General features: G+C 37.9%; 1 protein-coding gene across 3 annotated transcripts in view; it reads right to left on the bottom strand.

Moving 5' to 3' along the window:
• sptbn1 (spectrin, beta, non-erythrocytic 1) overlaps nucleotides 1-17516 on the bottom strand; it is a 55604-nt gene that overhangs the window by 23897 nt on the left and 14191 nt on the right. Inside the window, exons 2-4 of one of the 3 annotated variants that reach the window (XM_084684812.1) lie at nucleotides 11698-11899; nucleotides 3271-3422; nucleotides 1322-1495 (exon numbers count right to left, since the gene is read on the bottom strand). In XM_084684812.1, coding sequence (XP_084540938.1) covers nucleotides 1322-1495; nucleotides 3271-3422; nucleotides 11698-11842 — 471 coding nt within the window. In that variant the 5' untranslated portion in view covers nucleotides 11843-11899. Of the gene's footprint in view, nucleotides 1-1321; nucleotides 1496-2624; nucleotides 2917-3270; nucleotides 3423-8712; nucleotides 9097-11697; nucleotides 11900-17516 lie in introns of those variants that run through there. The other 2 variants (XM_084684813.1, XM_084684814.1) reach the window with 2 other exon arrangements.

Here is a 17516-nt window from a genome sequence, read left to right as displayed (position 1 = left end):
CTTCTCTTCCAACCAACCAGTATCACCTCTCCTCCATCTGAGTGATGCATGTCATTTTTACAAACTTATTATCAAGGGAACACAATGGTCAGAACTGTAGTCATACACTTAAATGCTTTTTGAAATATGTAAACACCAGGAGTGTATGGAAAGCTGGGGCAGCCACAAGCACACACTCACAATTTCCCCAGAAATTGTATGCTCTCTAGTTGACTGTACAATTTCTGTCTTTCTTTAAGTTAGACCATTTCATTCTGTTCATTGGAACCAATCTCATATCAAATTCATAATCTAACTTGTTAATACTATCCATATTTACTTTAAGAAATTATTTGTAAAATAGATTTTGACGTGTGCGTTTTCACTGTTGTTATGATCTGCTCTTCTCTTAGAACAAATTAATTCCTTCAGAATACTGATTATTACATGTTAAACCTAGGTTTCCTTGATGTCCCGAAAACGATATCAAGGTGGTGCCCCAATGATTCAACACTTGATTATAGATCAATTATATCTATTCTTAAACGACCACACCCCGCTACAGTACTGACTAAGACTAACATACAATATTCAATTATTACATTTCTGGTCAATCTGAAATGCAATACATGGCAGCCAAACTCAATCTAGGAGATTTTGTCAACAGATTTCCTTATTTATCAAGAGACTTATCACATCAACAGTACATCAAGACTAGCTTGACGTTGTCATATTCATAATTCTAGTGAGAATATGAGTCTGATAACTCTCCGTTGGGCTGTGACTATGGGGCATGTTTCAACCAAACTCGTAAAACAAATGCCTCTTCGCTCAATTGGATAGACCTACAACCAATCACAAACGAACAACAACTTTCGTGACGTTGTTGATTACATTACTGTTGATCATCTGTCCATCATCGTATAAAGCCCACCCTGGCAATTTCATTGGTCCAGACCCAACTTCCCGACCAAATTTTTGTTGTGGGTGGGGCTAAGTTGGGCTGGAAGCCAGGCTACATCAAGACAGGACATTGTATCCAATATGCCAAGTCCCCCTCAACCATTGCCCTTAGTCTTCAAGGTATTGTAACAATTTCTACTTTCAATCGTTAGATCTTTTATGTACATTTATCTCCAATTAATTAATGTAGATGAGAGTTAAAATCATTTAAAATAAAAACCAACATACCAAGTTACTAGGACAAACTTTGGAGTATATGGTCTTTCATGCAAGTTTTTGGTCTTTTTTTCTGGTTCTCTAAAAGTATGTTATAATAAAAGGCGCTTGAAACAGGTATGGATTGTCTTACAGTTAAGTGAGTGTGTTCAATCCTATTTACCTGGAACCTGAGGATGATGGTCCAGATGAGCCCCAGGGTGAGGCGATGGTTGCCGTCCACAATGTCGTGGGAGCCCATATTCTCCAGGTGGACTCTCTGCTCCTTGAGGAACTGCAGGGCCTTGTCCACGTTCTCCAGGCAGTGGATGCGCATGCGCCCCTTGGTGGGCTTGGGCTTGAGAGAGAAGAGAGATATTTACTTCTTAAGATATACAAAAATGTATATTACAGCCTCCTTACATGGTTGATGAATGATGGCCTTGATAGTCCAATTAAAACATTTCAGAATGGCCTTGGTATGGTATGGATGACATGATTTGATTAAATTGATATGTAAAAAAAAAAAGAACTGTATCAATAACTGTGTCTGTATATATCATGCACATTACATACAATGTACTATGTTAAGGGGTTACCTTTCATTTATCACAAAGAGTTTCAAAGTTAAATACAACCAAAGTAAGTGAGCAAATTAAAGTACACTTTCATGGTGTGGGAATGGAGTTATTCATGACATCATATATTATTAATTTTTTTACTCTCTAAACTGTTTCCTTAATAAATGACAATGGGTATAGAAATGACAGTTGTGAGCGTTACACTTATTGTCAAGTTCTGCTCTGGTGTACGCAGTTTGAATTAATTGATAACAGGTTTGTGCTCAGTCCATGTCACTGTCAGTTTGTTATGAACAGTATCTCCCTATCACCATTTCATGCTGTTGGAAGTGAATGAATAACTTGCAGCTGTGTGGCCTGTGAGACTTTGCACTGAGGTGTGGTTTTACAGCAGGGGGGAAGGGTGATGCTGGCAACAGCTGTCAGTCCTATGACCAGTTCCCACAACCATGTTATAAAACTGCTCTTTTGGATTTATATCATTATGAAAAAGACTGTACTCTAAAAGTAGTACGTGTGTGTGTGTGTGTGTGTGTGTGTGTGTGTGCGTGCATGCCTGTGGCCACAGTACTAAGGATTTAAAAGTATTTTTTGGGGCACTTGATTGAGAACATCAATATTTGTTAGGATATTGGCAAAGCATGATTACAGCACACCTGTGCCAGGGTGTAATATCTCAATTTAACTGGAATGATCCGTAACATCGTTAAGTCGATTTAAGTTTAAATGTACTGACCAAAAATCCCAATAGATGAAACTAGGGTCCACTGGGGGACATACGAGACACATTAGAATGTTCATAAATAGTACACTCAATTCTCATGTTTCTCACAATTTCCTGGAAACCTAATCTGGTAGAGGACTTTGCATCAACCTGGCAGATTGCTGTGCAGAAACTCAACTCACATTACACACTGAAGGTGTGTCAGAAGGAATTCATGCAAGAGTTTCTTTCCTAAGAAGAAGAAGAATGAGGGCACACTGTACAGGAAAATACAGCCAAGCAGAATACAACACTGACAAACACTCGTTTCCAGGTCCACACAATGATGACCTCATAGTCAAATACTGGAGTGTCCTTGGGGAAACAGGCCTATGAGTGCTGTGTTGGGTATTTGAATATAGAGAGAGAGATATCTTATCAGGAGCCTTGTCCATGATAGTGGACTGACGGCACAGCTCTTCATGACAGGTTGCCCTGAAACAGAAAAGGCAGTACCTAAAAACAGCAAAAAGCTGACTTAACTGTTGCCACTACCACATGAACCAATAGTTTTTGAATACTGCGTAATAGATATATATATGATAATTAGGTACTTTCTATTTATACAGCCTCAAATTAGGCCTTGTCCAAATACAGGTAAAACAGATGCTATGATTTGAATGCACATACATTTGTATTTTTCATGACATTTTGAAAGTAAAACTGTTAGGGATCATGCTCATCTAAGGGATCAATACCGAACCCAAGTCTGTGCTATACTCACCAGTCTTTTCAGAGATCCCCTCTGACCACGAGTGTATGTGTGTGTGCATGTGCATGTGCACCTACCAGCCTCTCGCCGGAGAGCACTTCCAGTAGTTTGATGAGCATGCGTCCATCCCTCAGGTCCATGTACAGGTCGGTGATGCGGCAGGACACCCTGGACAGGTGGGAGTTGACCCATTTGGTGAAGGTCTTCTTTTGCACTGCCTCACGCTCATCTGCAAGCAAAAAAAATAAAATTTTACATTTTAAAATGATGTTTGATATCATCTTTGTAAAAAAAACTTTTTTCAATGAGAGACAAATCAATATGTTGATATCAGTAAATAACTGTTTTAAATCTGTGTTATTGCCAATATACCCATTACTCCCCATTAGTAGGCCCACATTTGGTATCAAACTTTGATACCCTACCTTCTTGGCTGCTCTCATACTTGTCCAAAGTTTAAAAAATCTAAGTGGGGGCAAGGGCTATCCTGTTTATATTCAGCCACATGGTGAAGTGCATATCCCACCCTCTGGCTTGGAGTTCACTTCCATGAACACTTGATGGGTTTATTTATAATCCTCCCCAATTTTCCTGTTATTGCATTCCTTATCCAGACAAAGACGTAAGCATTGGATTCAATTGTTCTTCGCTTCGCTCTTGTAGAATGACCTTGTTGGCCGCACACAGAGTTTGCTACGCCTAGGAGTGTAAGGATGCCCTTCCAAGGCTTTTCACATGGACTTTTAGCAAACAGTGGTTTGTTTGACAAGACTGAAGAGCCATCAGCAATTTAAAATAATAAAAAAGTTGACCTCAGTCTTTTTTTCTCCCACACACACACACAATTAAACAAAATGACAAAAATGAATGCAATTCTGATTACGTAAAGAAAGATTAGTCAGAAACGGCTGTTTCTCTATCTCAGTAATGATATACATCTTTTACTGTGGACAGTCATGTTTGAAGAATTGAAGAGTGAATACTGTAGTGTCAAATTTGAAACTCTACATTAACAATTTGAATATTGTGAGAATAAACAATGAACATCACAGATGCACATATACAATTATATACCACACGTACATACATAAATGCACACAGACAACCACCTGTACAACCACAAACAACTGTGCTGACAATCAGCCCATCCACCCTTTGGTAATTTGTTGCCATTAGATGGAGACACAAAACAAATGTCAAAATGAACATATGGTATGGTAAAGTTGGAATCACCCAAAAAAAACTATCTTGCCAAAATATGATTGCCAGTCTAGCCCCTTAAACGCCCTAAACAATGTGTTTAAACACAAATCCCACTAACAATCAATGCTAACAATCTTTTTCCTGCTTCATATCCTCTTCCTAGCTCCAGATCCTGCATCCTGCCTTTGACTTCAGTAGGCGAAGGGACTATGAACAGACATCTAATCTGTCAATACATTCCTGTGGATTTATAGCAACATGGTAACATAAAGATGAACAGAGCAACATAGTGTTGGATTGCTAGAGTCCCCTTGAGGATTTGGGGAGAGAAGAGGAGGATTGGAGAACTCGAAGCAACAAAAGAAACAGTATTTCTTTCTTCCACAACTGTCCATCTAACTGAATCTTGGGAAGGATTGAGGAATGTTGCATAAAGCTAGCATTTGGCCTCACTATAAAGCACACACATCTTTGAGAACATTGTAGGATTGATAAAAGTGTGGTGTGTACTGTATACAGCAACTGGCTACAAGCCTCAAACAATTAACAGAATATGAGCAAGTGTTAAAAGCTCTTCACAGCTGAGGTGACACAAAACAAATCCCGCAAGGAGTCTACAAAAGTTAAGGAGGAGAGAAAAATAGAACAACCAAGATGGTTCATGAAAAATGAGAAAGTCATCTCAATGCCATTTCTGGCAGGTCAATTCTAGGACCCTTAGGCTGTTTAGGAAGTTAAATGCAATCAATTCTAATTAATATATTTTGGGGGGAGGGAGGTATTGGGTAAAAAGTATAAAAATAAAAATATTGTCATTATTAGTATAGACATGTCTCCCAAGTGACTGCATTTAGGGAAGCAGACATAGGATCAATGCTTTGTCTTGAGATTTTTGAGATGCCTTTAAGATGCTGAGAGATCTTATTCTACCATCTGAGCATTAAGATCATTTGTTGATGTTCAGGTTTGGTTTGGAGGACTTTGAGCGCCAAAAATGATGTGGAAAAGGAAAAAAATTTGAACTGCATGATAATATCGCTGTTAACACTGAATGTCCCTTCCAAGGCTTTTAAACAGTTTCCATTTACACGGTGTTCACTTCAATGCTACAATATAGCGCAAAGTGATTGACACTTAATATATTTGGAGCATCCATTGTAATTTTACCAGAAGTAATTATTGGTTTTGATACAAACTACAGGAGGTCTCTCTCTTAAATAAAAGAATAGGGCCACTTTTTAATTATTTCTTGAAATAAAAAATATTCACTGGTAATTACCTCATGTAGATACAGTATTTCAGGGTTAAATGTCTAGGATATTATTTTATTTCAGTACCATTCACATTCGTGACCTTGACCTACTAACCACAGTCCTTTGCCTTTAGTTTCAGGAACAAAGAGACTAATATGGGACTTGAGTATACCATAATAACAGTCAGACTAGCAGCTATTGATTTAATGATTGTCCTTGTATCTCTGTAACACCATCTACTATCGAGTGACCATATTTCCTGGGTTGGGTGAACACAAATCTCATTATTAATACAATTTAACAAAGACCACAATATAATTTAAATCCTTTTGTTTTGACAAGGATGTATCAGGAAAAGAGAGTTGATTAAAGCATCCTTCATCCCAAACATATTTCAAGATCCTTTTTGCAACCACGCACGCTGTCCTAAAAAAAATCAAAGTTAATAGCATGTGTAAATTAATAAGAAAAGAACGTTTTCAGGGGGGGACCCTCAGACTCCCCTGCAGATTTCCCCCAATGTTGACCCCCATGTCCATGTTTACGGCCTTGCAGCAACATATTTAAATAACCTTATAACATCAAGCTGTGGGGTCAGTCCTTGACCAAGGCCAGCCCAGCCCAGCCCTATAATCATGCTGTCAACAGAGAGGATCCATAAATCATATATTTTTATTTCATATAATGCAACTCTGCGACTGGACTTTCAAACGAGTCAGCACAAAGCTTGTTTCCTTCTTGCCTCCCTGTTGAATGAACATTCTGTGGCATATAGGTAACATTATGAGATTTCTACTGACTTCCTGTGTGTCCCTTGTGGATTGCATGGTGAGGTCATAGAGTCATGTTAAGGGAGTGGACTTTCAATGTTAAAAACAAAAATGTCATCAACCTCCTTGCAAACACCCCTTCCGACAAAAATAAATAAATAATTATTTTATATGGTTGAGCTCTATTAAGCTAGCTTTACACAGTGTATTCAATAGATCCGTGTGCAGAACCCAGCCACACCAGTGAAGCCTGAATCAACGCCTGATAGTGTCTGATCACACATAAGAGGGATGATTCCAGGAAGTGTATGAAAGGTTTAGGGATCTTTTTTCCTGTCCTTCTCTAAACTGTACTTTCTTTCACCTCCCTACCTCCAATTCCACCCTCACTGTAACATAATTGGAGGGGGTCTACAGTAAATATTATATTGTGTGAGGTTTTGAACATTGGTTCTGTTACACTCAGTTTAATTGGAGATGCCACATGTACAGAGGAAAAATACCAATCCTTTCCTTTAAATCCAGCTATATCCACAATTGGTCATTACAATCAGGATGTAATAATCTTCAAAATACCCTAAATCGTTGTGGATCATCGGTACATATATACATATATACAGTATGTGGCAACTAGATGGTGGAATAGTATATCAAGTAAAGTAAATTTAGACCTGTAATGGCCAGAACTACACTCTTTCATGGTACCATTCAAATCATTTTTCGGAAGTGTGACTTTCTGTTGCCCTTTTATCATCCCATAAAACCTATTCTGGACAGTAGTTGAACAGAGGGTTATTTAGAAGAAGACGGTGGGGGGTAGAGGTTGGCAGGGGCCCACTCTGGTTACAGACAAAAGCAGTACTTCAGCATGCTGATCTCTCATAGCTGAAGTAGTTGTCTGCTGCTGTGGTGCAGAGAAACGCAGACTGGTTCCAGAAGCAAAAAGAACAAAATAGAATACATGATGGGTTTGCAAGGTCACCATGGCAGTTGAATTTGAGAATGCTAAACACTGAAACAGCTTTTATCCTTCAATTCAGTTTGAATGGTGAAAAGCAGTCAAGCTCAAGCTCAAAACATGGAAGAATGGCAAACATGGACCTAAGTTAAAAAGTTCTTGCCAACCTAAGAATATGATTCAAAGGAGGATGCTTGCAGAATATTTAATATTATTAAATATTAATATTATTTATTATTTAAAATATATATTCAAAGCAATGAATAAACAACAAACGTCATATTTGAATCTCAGCTGCTTTGTGTTTTTTTGTACTGAGTCATTCCTCAGATGAGGTTAAAGGTTGAGTATTTTTCTGGTACATCCTTTTTACTTGTGTTTTTACAGCATTAGACTAGGTTGCATCAGTTGATGTAGTGTACTCAAATGCTACATATTAACAAAGGACAACCATGTTCCAAGGGTCAGTTTGGCAATTGTCTTAAAATTGAACAAACACAAGCACATTTAAACTGTGAAAATTACTGAAATTGCAGTGTCATCTACTTACTGTTTTGCTGTAGAGTTCTGCAGAATTTAAAAAAAAATAATTTGTATGCCGCAAAACAATACATAAAATAATGCTTTAAATGGGTGAAATATATTTTTTATACCTTTTGTTTACTGGTTGTACTTGTTAGACTTAAGCATAGGTTTATTTACAATAAAAACATGACCCAAATGCTAATCAGGTAAACAAATACAATATTATTTAAGACCACATATAATGTCATGTCATTTAATTATTTGTCAGCATCAAAAATATGTGCACACAAGAGTAGCCTATTTGAGTGTGGGAAAATACATTGTTCTGGAATAATCTTCACAAGAGTTCACAGGATTTGGAATAATCTTCACTACACAGCTTCTTGCAAGACCACATTTGGCTACAGATGTCTGAACAAAACAACCACTCCTACCATTCCTCTTGCTATTGTTGTCTATGACTATCCATTAAGAGCCAGCAGCCATGTCATTTAGATAGCAGTGTGAATTGTGTTTTTGTATAGAGGGTGCCAGTTGCTTAGGATATAGATATGCAGAAACCACCCATATAAAATAGTTATCTTTGTATCATTTATGCCCAAAATACTTTATCCATATTTGCCAGATTTTGCTCAAATTATTTTTTGTAAATAAATTAATAAATTAAAAAGTAGAGTCTATATTGCCAACTTCAGCACGGTGGATTTCATTTTTCTCTCCTAACCAGACGTCTGTGTGCCTGTCTGCTGACAGTGCATAGCGTAGCAACGCCTATAAACAATGGGCTTCTTCCTTCCAGCCTGGGCTTACCTTGCAACTGCTTAAAGCGTCCTTCTAACTGGTTGTAGTTGAAAGGCACCTGAGTAGGGTAACCAGGGTCCAAGTAAAAAGAATCCTGGGCACCAGAGCTCCAGTCCACCTCCATATTTATTTACTGCACTGGGAGCCGCAAAAACAAAAAATCCACTGAGAACACCGCAAAGAAAAAACGGAGGGAAGTTAGAGAGGGGTTGAAAGGTTTCCTACCTCCCCCCTCTCCTCACCACAGGCTCCCAAAAATATCCTGTAAAGTAATGAATGTTGTGCCTTTAGAGAAGTAGTGAAATTCTCATCTTAAGAAGCCTTGCCCAGAACAGCAACTGTAGGAAAAGGTTTTTTTTCGCATGGTTCTTTTGCTGATTGTCTTTCCCTCCCATCCCATTCAAAAGCAGGCTTTTTTCTCTCTCGCTCCAACACACCCCTCCCTCTTCATGCCAGTGGTGGGGAGGGGAGTTCAAACTGAGCAGAGCACACTTTGAGGAATGGGATTTGATGGGTCCGTACAAAAACTCCAGAACTCAGGACAAGCACAACAAGAAGAATGGAGCTGTGCAATAAAAATAGAATGAAAGCAACTCTCACACACAGTACACCTCTCTCCGGTTTGGAGGGAGGAGGCGAGGTTAGAGGGGAGGGGAACACAAGGTTGTAATTTTATCAGCGGCTAGCCACTGCCTGAGAGCTGAGTGATGATGTCAGTGCCTGATTTCCATGTTGGCCACAGAGGTAGGGAAGAAAAAGGGAGAGGAGGAGGTGGGCTGTACCAAGTCTAGAGAGGAAGTGGGGGGTGTGTGGAGGGAGCCACCAGGATAACACCCCGTTTCCCCACATTGTTGTTCACTCAATGATAGAGAAAAAGTGTGCTATTCCTAAGATGTTGCTTTGAAATAATGTGAACAACCAACTTCCTTTCAAAAGCTGTCTGCAAACATACTGTTTCAGTGGCTATCCAGCTGCCTCCCCCTTTACTTTCAATGGCTTAGTGGGCTGGATAAGCATGCAGTGTCCTCTATGGTTGCCTCCTAAACAAAGGGAAGCACAGTCATCCATGTGACACAAATTCAAACATTATTAGACATCATATTGTCCTCGAAACAGTTATTTTAATTCTGTATTTTGGAACATTTTGACTGGTGTGGTATTGGGAATGTATTTTGTTAATTGACTTTCTTTTCTCCAAAAGAAAGTGCTATTTAAACTGAAGCCATAGATCTACTGCATTGAAACCACAAAAGATGTTTCATTTTTGATTCATGATCATTTAATTAAACATCATGATGCATCATCATCTGCTTTGAACCACATTGTCTGAGTACAAAACTGAATGTAAAGTGAAACTTCATATTCAGTGTATAAAAAGCCACATTTTTGTGGCATTGTTTTAGTTTTTTGTTGTTTTTATATGACTGAAACCAGGGTGTGTGTGCACATGTGTGTATGTGCGGATGACTTTGTGGTATGTGTGTGTGTTGAAAAAAACTGAAAGAAGAATGGATACCCATATCATGAGGCTTGTCACAGGACATTGGTGTAGCCATGACCTCAGGGCTCTCATTCTTCTACAACCTCTTTATCCCATCTTCCTCCCTACAGTACGGACACAGCTGCAAAAGGAATGTCCCTCTGAACACAAAAACTACCTAACGACACCAACACAAACAGTCATTCTAACTGAAATGTACGTTTATTTATTTTGCTATTGAACGTTTGACACATAACCAAAATAAGTTAACCTGCTTTTATAAAATGGAAAGTTCCAGTCCCTGATTCTGATTGTCTCGAAGGCAATGTAAAATACTCTATAAACACCAGTAAACGCATAACAATTTTTTGTATTCATCTACCGCCAATCTAAATTCTCACTGCTAATAGTGATTTATTCGATGGGTTAAGCATGGATGAGGGGTTGAAAGAGTGTGTAGTAGTGTGGAGCTTGTTTCTCCAATGCACTCACAAGACAACCGGGAAATAGGAATGTAATATCAAGAAAAACCTCCTGTTGAATTTGAGGATGACACACAAACTTTGAAATCCTACCCTAAACAATACTCAAAACTTACATACACAAGTGCTCTTGTGTAAACTGCAACAACTGTTACTGCACGTGTCCCATATAATTGAAATAAAGACCTAAAAACCATTTGAAAAACAGTGATCTCCCACCCAAGCATTACTGAGCAGAAGGTCTCTATTCACCTGAGTCACTGCTGACTGTTCTCATCCCCCAGTCTGACAGCCAATGAGAGAGGCTGGGGTAGAGGCGTAAGTCAGGAATGCAGAAAAACACAGTCATGTGACAAGCAGGATGCTCTGTGGAATGCTGTGGGCTTTTGGGGGGAGTTTTAAGCTTGTGGTTTTTGACAAAAAAAGAGGCAGAAACTTTACAATCTTAATTTTGTTGAGTTTTTTCTCTTTCATTTTACTTCCAAACTCTGGAACAGAATGGTTGGGCAGAGAATCTGTCTTTTTTTTCCTACAAATTACGTGTAAATGTATGCTCAATATTTCAAAGGTCACATTACTCTAAAACTTCAGTACATAATCCATTACATACATTACCAAATATTTTGATGGCTGCAATAAATCCATAAATTAGGTTGGACTGGAGATCACACAGTCTTATAAATCAGAATGGATTGTCATGAAACTGGATAGTTATAGCTCAGTGCGAAAGCAACTGACTGACAATCAAGAGATCACAGGTTGTAAAAAGTGTCTGCTAAACAAATACATTATTACATGATCACAAGCTAAATCCATTTCTATATAGGAGTTTTCATCAGTAGCCAATATAAGAACCATATGGACAGAGGTTTATTTGCTTTTAATTTATATGTGTAATAATTTCCTGTGTGAAATGGACATTGTGTCTGTATATGAACGTTTTATTTCCTTCTTTCAGGCATGTAAACACAATCACACACACACGCACACACAAACACACACAACTTTCACAGCAAATTTCCTCTCCCTCACCTGCCAGTGCCTTGATACGTGAGCGTTCAAACAGGCGGGCTGAACTGTTCTCATTGTCCCATTCGTCATCCCAGCGGTTGTTGACAGTGTCACTGTACTGCTGCTGGAGGTCCATGTGGTCGTACTCAGCGGCTACTGTCGTCATCCTGACTTTTCACCTTTCAACGATGACACATCCACATCAGCGACTTCGACTGAAGCCCTGAAAGGGAAGGAGGAACATTCACGTTTAGAATTATAGCTCAGTGGTGCAGCATTGACTGCAGATCAAGACGTCCCAGGTCTCCAATCCAGTTCCAGGAGAGCTAAATGTCGAGGTTTTTGCTCCAACACTAATCTAGCACACCTGATTCTAACAATTAGCTGGTTGAAATATTGTTGAAGCAGGTCAAATTAGTGTGGTTAGAGCAAAAACCTATAAGCAGGTAGCTCTCCAAGAACAGGGTGGGGGCCTCTGATCTAATTACTTCAATCTCTTCTGTTCTGTTGTTATTCTCTTTGGTATTACTAAAGAACCTTCCTACCTATCTACCTACCGTGAAATGTGTCACTTGTCAGCATCATTAGTTCAGACCATTAATGAAATAAGACATTCATGTTTTCAAGGAGTTAAGACATTTAATCCTCTGAGAGGATGACATTTAAAAAACAGCGCCATCTTCTGTTACAATTTGGCATTCAGATCTGTAAGCTTTCTGCTGTCCCCTAAACACATACAGACAACCAAGAAAGGTTTGCAATATTACTATGCCTACATTCTAATTATATTGTATGCATACCTTGCTGGTTCTACCTTCTTTAAAATGTTTCACAAAAAACTAAACAGTGAGCACAACATTGGACTGCTGTCCTTGCAGTGCCATTGAATTTAGCTACAATGCAGGTACATTGTAGTGTTTTGACACTGCACACAAGCACCTGTATCATATAACAGATTCATTATTGGTTGATGTATGAGACTTGTCTTTCTGTGCATATTTTGTGTATAATTGTTGAATAGATTGTTTCGACACACTGCTGTGTATAATTTTTGTATATGCATAATTTGTGTTTAACTGTTTTTGATATATTGCTATAATAATGGAATTTCCCCTAGGAGATTAATAAAGTGCTGTCTGTCTGTCTACAGTCTCTTTATTGATTTTTCTATCAAGAATATTTGATCCACAAAATTGGATCACACTATGTATTTGTGTGTGTGTGTGTGTGTGTGTGTGTGTGGTCTGGTGTTTTTCTTTAAGCTCTGTCCATAAAGCCACTGAATCATCACAAGAAAAGGATGGGACGGGACGGACGTGCTAAATCTTAATTATGTCTCATGTGCAGCACACAACAACGCTAAAAAGAAAGTTGTATCTTGTAAGATAGAGTTAATAGAATAAACATGTATTCAGATTTATTACACAGAAAAGGTTCTTATGAGGAGTATTAATTTCTAGTTTCCACCAAAACATTTGGAATTGAACAAGGAGAGCTTCAGAATGTAAATGCCTCCAATCCACTGGTGGCTTTTTGTAAACAGTCAGAACACGTATGTCAAAAACAAAACTGTAATTATTATCTACATTAAGACAGGTTAGAATTAGAACATAGGGTAGATTTAGAACACAGGGCTTTGCATGTAAAATCTTTGACAATTAGAACAGATATGTAATAGAAAAAGGGATTTATCACCCAACACCAGTTGCAGATACTGGACCCACAATTCCCCCAGTGAAATAATCTGTGCCATGTCACTTATGGTTGGCAGCAAAAACAGCAAGTATAAAGATAAAATGTGTCTTTCGGCTACAAGTTAAAACTATGAATAAGGCAGTATCAACCCAGTAGAGATACTCCAATCAGGTTTTTTGTTGCCGATCACCGATCACTGAAATCAGTATCTGCAGATCCAATAATACTGATCACCGATCACAGTGTTGATTGAAGCATTCTATTTATTGTGTAGCATTATTTATGAAATTAATTATTCTTAACAACATTGGTATTGTATTTTAACTATTTAAATTATGAGACGAGAGAGTATCATGAATTGACAACCATCCATTCTATTGCAAGGAACGTGCAACATTCCAGTGTTGAAGCTCCCTCGCTTACTATAAAATGTATAAATAATAATACATATTAAAATAATAATACAAATATTAACCTTTAAATAAAAATCACAACAATCGAATCACATGTGCAACATTCCACTCTCAAGAGAACTCGGAGCTTATACAGTAGCTTTCCTGTGGAAAAATAATGACACAAACTTAACTGCAACATAAACACGCTACAAGTTAGTCAGTTTCAAGTCGATTTGTCTGCATTTAGAAGGAAATAACACACAGAATGAAGATTAAAGGTGCACAGGAAGTCAGCAATTAAACAAAAAAACAAAACATGTATATCTATCTGTATAGTGTCTCAATCACTCACTCACTCTCACATTATTCACTCACTTTCTCACTTCACTCACTTCACGCACTCACGCACTCGGAGAGGGTATACTAGAGTATTCAAACCTTCCTTCTGATTAAGCAGCATCACTAGCAGATTTGCTTTGATAAATATAATCATATCAGCATTTTTAGGAGTCAACTAAAAAATGATCGTTCAAATGCGGGTCTCACAGAGTAACGTCGCACATGTGCGATTCTGAACATTCCAACCGACTATTTTCCGATAGACAAAAACTATGACAAACGCTATAGTATGGCTTCAAATGTACATTTATGAGGCTAACAAGTAACACTAGCAGGTTGGAGCATTGCTACAAGAATTATGCTAGGTTGGTAGGTAACGGAAGCTAACTTAAGTTAGCTAGCTTCCGTTTTGGGACAAAAACTCTGGTGGAAGCGTCAGAAATATTTAGAACTCACGCATCTAAAGGTTAAAGAATAATTTCTTACCATTGGGGGCTTGAAATGCCTATAACGTTTTATTGAAACGTCTCTGATAGTAGTTCTCGCAGATTTGATGTCATCTGATCAGCCATGTTTGATTTGCCATTTTGAGAACGCCGATCAAAACCAATAATGGGAATATCGGCCGATATGGATCGGCGCCGATTAGATCGGAGCATCCCTACAACGCAGTATTAAAATGTGTGCAAACAAGACAGATGATACACTTAACTAATTAGCATACCCATCTTTGAGCAAGTAAAAACAACCCTTTTCTATAAATAGCTTTACCATCTTGCTCAGATTGCTTTTAAATCTGAGGCTAAGTCAGTTATGTGGGCACCTGTGCGCGTAAGGGCCCTGCAGAGATACAGGTCTTAAGTGCTTTTTAAGTGCATTGAAATGTTATAGGTACAGTATATTGCTGGCAAGAGGATTTTCAAAGAGACAGACATGTTGAGTGGCAATGGCCAGCGATTAGATCAAACTTTATAACAACGTATTCGCTGTCTCATTGTTGAAAATATAAATTGCATTGCCCTGTAGGTATAGAAATCACCCATAAACCATTATTCTGCCCAATACTTGATCATTAATCCTGTTACATATTTAATGAGATACATGTGCTGACAGTGGTAGACTATGCCAATGCATTGAGTAACATAACTTGCCTGCTGAAAACACAACAGATCTGACTTAGCTATTGGCTGTAAATGAAACATTTGTCAAACTTGACTAACCTTTACATTAAGGTTACATTATCTACAAAGTAAGGACATACTTCATACTAAATGATTATGCTACCATATCATCAACGATAATACTTTTTACAGATATGAAATACATGCACTGACCTGCTGTTTACCAAGGTAGAGGGACTATGCAATTTGTGTGAACAGGAAGTTACATACGGCCACTCTAACTCTTTACGAGAAACTGATGACTTCAAAAGATTGAGAGAAGGACTCCAAACCCTATTAACCATGAAAGGTTTCTGAGAGCTTTGTCTGCTGGAGCATTATTGATTTTATACTGCAACCAAATACTGGAACCAATGTGGGTGTACCCTTACCTACCTCTCCTTCTCTTCCTCTCTCCCACTCTCCCTTGCTCTCTCCCCCCTTAAAACTAATCACTAATCAAGTAACTTTCAAAAGACACTGTTATGTTAGCGATATCAGCTGACCAAAGAAAATTCAGACCAAAATACTGTATAAGGTTGCAGTTGTATATTCGAAGATTAATTTGATATTCTGTCCCATCCTATCATCAAGCATTTGTATCACAATTGCAAATAACTGATTTTAGACACCATTGTTATTGTTATTGCTGTAAATGCTCAAGGACACTGCACTTGTGTCCTTTATGTCAGTGGTTCTCAAAGTGGGGTCCGCGAAGCATAGCCAGGGGGTCCGCGAAATAATTTTCCATAAATTATAAAATTGTTTAATTATGCTGTATCATTAAAAAGTGAAATAATATATAATAATCTACAGATGGGGACCATTTGCCCAATAAAACAAGAATATTGTGTCCATTTAAGGACACAAAAGGTATGCTGAATGGGTGTTACAATTATGGGGTGGGGGGTCTTTGGAAAATGTTCTCCCCTGTAAAGGATCCCTGACCCCAAAAGGTTTGAGAACCCCTGCTTTACGTATTCACCAAAGGCTATACACATGCATAAGAGAAAGGGGAGGTTGCTAATGTCTTTAGAAATCTATCAGTGGAAACATACGCCAACATTTCCTCCCCTTCTGATGCATCACCCCCCCCCCCCTTCCTGGACCATTACTGCCAGGAAGTATTCCTCCCCTGCCCATTTCCTTAGCTGGTCAATACGGCACTACAGTGCTTCTATTTCTGATCGCTAGTGTTGTTTTGAAAAAGTTGTTTTGTTTCATTGGCTCGCAAAGAGTGATGTCAACCTTTTCTTTTTGAGTTGTTGAAGAATTATCATAAGATAAAGCTATCAATAGCATTATCTTATGTTGGTGTTATCTTACAACATCTTTTTAAAATTGTTATGTTTTTAAGATTAGTTCTTAGTATTTATTGGTCATACTGTTTATTTTAAAGTTGTTGGAGGCCTCAACTAAACAGACATTCTTTGATACTGTCATAAACTCTATTCAGAATGCTCTACATCTGGGGTGTCAAACTCATTTTCACCAAGGGCCACATCAGCATTATGGTTGCCCTCAAAGGGCAAGTTGTAACTACAACGTAAAGTCAGTAACAATGTCAAAACATAGTGTTTTAGTTGTAGCTTTTGTGAACATATTCTACTGCAATTGCAGGCCACCTTTTAATTCTTGTACAATCTGCTGTTTTTCTTGGAGGACAAATTTGGCATATTTATCTCTGTGTTTGGTGTCAAAATGCCGACGGAGATTGTACTCTTTAACGACTGACATGGCCTTATAACAGAAAATACATACCGGCTTTTCTCCTTGAAGCACAAACATCCGCTTTCAGAATCAGAATTGGTGTTTATTCGCCATGAATATTTTGACTGTTGTTGTTGAATAATAATACAAAACGTACATCCTACTCCAGAAGAAATGTATACAATTTTCTGTTTCTAAGCATAGTTCTTAAAAGTATATCAAAAGTGAACTATTTTCAAAGCATACTTGAAAGTATATCCAAAGTGAACTATTTTCAAAGCATACTTAAAAGTATATTAAAAGTAAACTATTTTCTAATTATACTTCTTAAATGTATATTAAAAGTGAACTATTTTCCAAGCATACTTCTTAAAAGTATATCAAAAGTGAACTAAAAGTGTACTATCCATATTATAGTATACTTATAGTATACTTTAATATACTTCTTTTTTTGTAAGGGATCCCTATCGTATCGACAGATTAGCATAGACTGAGTTATATAATAAAACGTTTTATACACATGTCAACGTGTATGTCTATT

Source organism: Hypomesus nipponensis, chromosome 21, assembly GCF_054491055.1.
Source record: "Hypomesus nipponensis isolate SF chromosome 21, ASM5449105v1, whole genome shotgun sequence".
Lineage (NCBI taxonomy): Eukaryota > Metazoa > Chordata > Actinopteri > Osmeriformes > Osmeridae > Hypomesus > Hypomesus nipponensis.
Note: the sequence above shows the minus strand (reverse complement) of the source record. Positions and strands in the feature narration are given on the sequence as shown.